Source organism: Topomyia yanbarensis, chromosome 2, assembly GCF_030247195.1.
Source record: "Topomyia yanbarensis strain Yona2022 chromosome 2, ASM3024719v1, whole genome shotgun sequence".
NCBI classification, from domain to species: domain Eukaryota; kingdom Metazoa; phylum Arthropoda; class Insecta; order Diptera; family Culicidae; genus Topomyia; species Topomyia yanbarensis.
The window spans coordinates 325,504,906-325,511,217 of record NC_080671.1 but is presented as its reverse complement, the minus strand read 5'-3'; the positions used below and the strand labels follow the sequence as shown (position 1 = coordinate 325,511,217).

Sequence of the window (6,312 nt, the reverse complement as noted above, 5' to 3'; positions counted from 1 at the left end):
ATTTTATAAAATTATCTCATTTAAAGGGAATTTATAATATTATATAAATTATAATAATTAGTTTTATAAAAGTATTTTTTACCTCGTCGTTATCAACTCGATTACCGGTGCTGCTACGATAACATGAGCTAGCTGTGATAATCCTGTGATAAATTCTAGGTTAAATTCATTCCTGTTATTTTTATCGCACATTTTACCGTTAGCTTTAATTTCACTCAGCCGTACTACTAGTTATAATTTTACAACCGTACTTCTAATTATAAGGATTTACAATACCGTGTTTTTCACTGTAAGCTTTTAATTAAATTACTGTTAAACTACTCAAACCTGCTGCGAACTAATCTTTTTTTTAATTGACCTCTTCCTTCTTTGTGTTTATTTTTCTATCCACTGCTCGTATGATAGCTCCCTGCTGTCCCGCTTGCATCCTGTGCGGCTGGTCTCGTTGGGCAGAAATTCGTGACGGAGGCGCGTTCGCAGGTTGCGTAACGCTCCCCCCCCCAGTACACAGGATCCAGGTTCCTGCGTACTCTCTATTGCGCCGACTTCCAGCACCGCCAGCTTGACAGCTGGGCGTTCGTATATGTTGAACGCTGTCCTCACCGTAGCGCTGCGAACTTGGCCGTCCTTCAGTTTCACATCCACGACACGTCCTTTGGGCCACGAGTTCCTTGGATGATCTGGATCAACGATCACCACAACATCAGGCCTGGCAGTCTTGTCGAATCTTGTAGCAGACTCTTCGCATCTTCGGGATTCGATATTTCTGACGTAATTCGTTGACGACTGTCTCATGGTTCAGATGATGATAGCGCTCGTGGTAGAAACGGACGACAAGTGTGGTTAATGGGTGCTTCTTCGGCAGCAAAATGGTATGGGCGGCGGACGGTTGGATGAATTTACAACCAGCAGATCTTCCAAGCATGCGCAGAACTCCTTTTTCGTCGAGAAATGGCGATAGCTTGTAGATCGTAGCTTTGACTCCGGAAACATTCTTGAAACCCGATAACAATGCAATTTCCTTACTGTATTCGTCCAGCTGTGCTTGCTTGTAACGACAGTGTTCAGCATCTAATAACTCTTCCTGATTGAGGATTCCGGTCGTAGGAGTACGATACTGTAGCTTCGTCTGAGTGTTCCTCGAGAACCGGAGCATATACGCAACTACTCTGATGAGTTTTCGCCAGTTGGAGTATTCGGCGAAAATTATGATGGGGACATGGACTGCGTGGACGTTTACCGACACATTCATTTCGGTTGTCGTTGTTTCAGGATTGGCCGGCTGGGCTGGCCACGCACGTCGCGGTTGCCATAAAAACATGGGTCCTCTAAACTACCGGCTCGATGGTGAAAGGTCAGGAATTCGTTGCCAGTTCGTCCCGTCATCGGCTATATTCAGTTTCGTCGGAATCCAGAACCACTCGGATAGGCCAGTGTGTTCTAAAATTTCTCCAACCCGTGAACCAACAAACTTGCTATAGTTCCTGTGATCTGAGCGCAACCAACAAAGGACATCTCTTGAATCAGTCCAGAAAAACCGTTTCTGTACTGGAATACGATGAGTTTCCTCGATCGCTTTCGCCAGACGCATTCCGATGACTGCCGCTTGGAGTTCCAACTGAGGAATTGAAACATACTTCAGGGGTGCGACACGAGTTTTTGCAGCAACAAAGGCACATTCTATCGAGTCACCTTCTTCGTAGCGAAAGTATGCGACCGCTGCGTACCCGTTTTGATAGCATCAACGAAAACATGCAGCTGAATTACAGATGACGACGTTGTTATCGTTCGATAGCATCGCGGAACGGAAACTTTCTCCACGTTGTTCAACACGCTGAGCCACGTTCTCCACTTCGAAAGTTGTTGACCGGCTATCGGTTCATCCCAACCAATGTCCTGAAGAAGGACTTTGAGGAATATTAGCACGTTTGCCAGAAGTCCGAGTGGGTCGTATACCGACATGAGGATTCGTAGTACTTCACGCTTCGTAGGGGCCTCCTCTCCGGAAAGCAACTGTTACCTGCATCGTTTCGGGATTTTAAAAGTAAGTGTATCGCTGATGGTATCCTACCACATACTCAGTACTTTCTCGGTTGTCAGCTCGCTTGACTTATTCAAATCCTTCTGGAAAAAGATGCATTCACCATGGCATCTACTACCTTTTTAGAGTTGAACAGCCATCCTCGGATCTCGAAGCCACCTTCAGCATGGACCTTACATCCTGCGAGAGTTTTACCGCCTCTCCTTCTGATTCCACGCTACAGAGCATATCGCCAACGTACGTGCCCTTACAGATCGCCTCAACAGCTTCCGGAAACTGGTGCCTAAACCGTCCTGCGTTTAGATTTTTCACGTACTGTGCACTGCTTGGCGAACAACTCGCACCGAACGTCATCACTTGCATGACGTAAGTCGTCGGGTTATTCCCTGGATTTCCATAATTCCAGAGAAACCTTTGGCAATTCTGGTCTTCACTGTTGATCCGAACTTGGTTAAACATCTCGCGAATATCTTCTGAAATTGCTACACGATATTCGCGGAACCGTTATAAGACGTCCGGAAGTGGCGTAACATGGTCAGGTCGTTTCAGCAGGAAGGAATTCAACGAAACGCGTCCGACCTTGGCTGCAGCATCCCACACAATTCTATGCTTCCCAGGTTTGTTAGGGTTGACAACCGGAAAGATCGGCAGATACCACGAGCGTTCCATGCGCATAACTTCTTCCTGTGCCGAAAGCTTACGAATATATCCCTTCGCCTTGTAGTCCAGATTTTTATCGTAAAAAAAATGCATCCAAAACAACAATTGTGTCCTATTTCGGGATCTCACAAAAGTTTACCATTAATTGCATATCTTTTGCTAAAGTTGGTCCAATTTTTTTTCTTTATTTCCTGTCAGAAGACGCTCGAACGTTGGTTGAGCTTATATAGCAATCGGGTCTTGGATGATGGCTGCATTCTACACACTTAGAAAATGTTGTAGTATTCGGTAATTTATTACCGTACTTTCAACAGCTGAACGTTCGATTATTGATAATCTACCACAACTTTTGAAATATTACAAAAAATCAATGAATGTGCGAACCCTGTCACTAAGTGAAAGCTAGCCCAAAAAGGAAGAAAAAATATTTTAGTTTCTTATACAAAGTCTATAGAAATTTTCAATGTAACCGTGGTCATATCTTGTACACAACCCTTTAATTTTAATCTCTCATTCCCACCCTGTGCTACCGAATAAAAAGTGAAATTTCAAAATCAAAACGACTTGATTACTTTTGATAGTGTATTTAGTAAACTTGAACCGTATTTTGTAGGTGTGTGCGTTCAGAATGATGCTTCTATTTTGATTTTGTTATTTGTTCTTCAGTTATCAAATTTGTGTCCAAGAAAGCGGAATAACGCATTAATGACAAAATCTGATGGACTCCACTGTTATGCAATTTCTGAAATTGTACCTTTTATCCTAGTAGATTACGAAAAGTCTGTGTGACAAATCCAGTTTCTACCGCCTGTTGGTTTATCATGATACGATATACCACTAGTTGTTTCAGATTTTTAGTTTCCAAACAACCCTTCAAATTTGAATAAATATCCAACGTACGACCGATGGAAAACTAGCGCAGCTCAGCACTAAACCAATCGAACCGTGCGCACATTTTCCCTCAACTCAAAGCACCACTTTGGGCAGGCACTACACCATTCAAGAGATGTAATGGAGGAATTGTTCAACATGTGCTTCAGTTTCTCTTGGATATCCATACCGAGCAGAAAACTTTTCTTTCGCTTCGGCCAGCTTTAGTGCGTTTTGTGAGTAGATTTTTCAGCCTGAATATCAGTTCTACTTTACCCCAAACAAACTGAGCACGATTTAATTTGCCCTTGTCACCGTCGGTGACGGTGCTACTTTCCTCTGGTTTGACTGCCCGTAATGTTTGGAACTGCGGCTGATATGAATTTTGCAATTTAATATGAAAGCATAATCAGAAAAAGAGCGAAGGGCCACTAGGCGGACCCATACTTTATTCGTGTAAAACTTTGCGTAGCATATACCGAAAAACTTTTTTGCTCGTCCCTGGGTGGTCCAAAAGGTCGCATGGTACATTTAAGAGCTTATTGTTGGAAATCTATGAAAATATTATTCGTTCATTTAAAACTTCATGGTATAATCCAGTGTAGGGTGCTATGGAATAGTGCGTATACCGTTCTAATAAAAGGCCTGCCTAATCTCAGATGGTCACTTTTTTGGTCATTGGATATATATGTATGTCTGTTGTTAATGGGTTTATGCAGTTTAATTTTAGTTACATGAGATTCTAAAAGGAAAATCCCCCATGATCTGATATGGAACATGGATGAGTCGTAATCGTATGTTTTCTTTTAGCCAAGTTTTTCTTAGAAGCCATTTAGGAAAAAAAACAAATGAATATATTATTCCTATAGCTATACTCTTATCCGAATATGAGCATCTTTTCATGCCTGGATACCGCAATGCAACTGTAGTTGTTTAGTGTGGTACTTGTGAATTATTTTCCATTCAGGTTTCACCCGAACACCTGGTGCAGTCACCAAACAAAACGGAATGGCTTGCTCGCTTTAACAAATTGATCCCGTAAACATCGTTGAAACAATCGAAAATATTCTTTGCAAAGTGGCACGTAATCACTCTTGTACGTAGATTGTGAAGATTGCTTTCCATTCGGAGTACGACGATATTGGTGGCAAAAGTTGTGATGGTTCACCGGAGCTCTAGTTTCTCTATACACGACGCCTCAAAACCCCATGCATACATGACATTTGAAGCAACTCTTGGCCAGTACCACCATCGACCAGCATCAATGCAGTGATCCACTAGACACCCGTTATCCCCAATCAATTTTCCAGTCGAGAAAACTCCATGCCAAAAACTATCACCTAACTAAAAGCGAAACAATGTTCCCTCCCGAAAGTACGCTCGCTCTTTGTCGTCGGCGACGTTTTGATCGCCACACATTGCAGCACTGCACTGGCTAGAATAGAAGCAGACAACCTTTCTATTCCAGTTCACATCCTGGGCCCAAGCTGGTTACCGAAGATCGGTATACTTTTTCCTATGCAGCCAGGGCGTGGGAAGAAAACTATCGATATACCTACATATTTATGCGAAAAGTTTCTCTTTATCCGACCGAAGAAGTTTATTTGCGGAAAAACGTTTCGGTTGTCTTGGCTGATACTGTCAGGCAGGTTAGATAGGGTTAGATGTCCACTTTGGACGTTATTGTGCAGGGCTGTGGTTAATCTTCTGCGACAATCGATCCATGGTGAACGACATAGTTCGGATGTAGTTCGAGTCGTGGAAAATCGAAATAAGGTGCAACCTGTACACGGAAAAAATTGTTCCCAAAATCGTGAATAAAGTGCCATGAATTCTGGAACAATCACGTTTTTACGTTACGAAAGCAGGACCATGACCAAAAATCATGGCTTTTATAATTATATTCAATTTCCCTTCAGTAACGCCCGCATAACGCTATAATTAGTGGAAATATTTTATTTTGTTTTGTGAACTTCAGTCACGGTTTCCGCCAAGAACTAGTTCACAACTTTATTTTTTGATTGTTTTTATAGTTATAGGAACAATAGTTTACAACATCGAAATATTCTGGCTATTTTTTCGTCAACTATTTCACGAAATTCGGAACTTTATTCATGAACCCATTCAATTCTCGTGAACTAATTCATGATCCCTAATATATTAGTCCCAATCCAATATCCGTGCTCGTGAAATGGTACACAAAATCATCAAATATTATTCATGCATTCGTGAACGCGCATTCATGATTAATAATATATTAGTTACGATTCAATATCCGTGCTCTTAAAATAGTTTGACATCATGAAATATTATTCATGTATTCGTGAACCGGTCCATGATACCTAGTATAATAATCACAACTTACCATTCGTTTTCGTGAAATAGTTCACGAAATCGTAAAATATTAATCATGTATTCGTGAACTGGCTCAAGATTACTAACTCCTAATACTAGTCACGATACAATATCCGTACTTGTGAAGTAGTTCACGAAATCATGAAGTATTATTCATGTATTCGTGAACTGGTTCATGATTTCTAATATGTTAGTTACGATCCAATATCCATGCTCGTGAAATAGTTCACGAAATGATGAAATATTATTCATGTATTCGTGAACTGGTTCATGATACCTAGTTTAATAGTCACAATTTATCATTCGTTTTCGTGAAAAAGTTCACGAAATCATAAAATATTAATCATGTATTCGTGAACTGGTTCATGATTCCTAGCACATGATTT

General features: G+C 41.3%; 1 protein-coding gene across 1 annotated transcript; it reads right to left on the bottom strand.

The window, feature by feature from the left end:
- Window positions 1-703: 703 nt before the first annotated feature.
- LOC131680579 (uncharacterized) lies at window positions 704-1,252 on the bottom strand. Its single transcript, XM_058961293.1, has one exon. It carries the CDS (start codon window positions 1,250-1,252, stop codon window positions 704-706), a length of 549 nt encoding a protein of 182 aa, XP_058817276.1.
- Window positions 1,253-6,312: the final 5,060 nt, after the last annotated feature.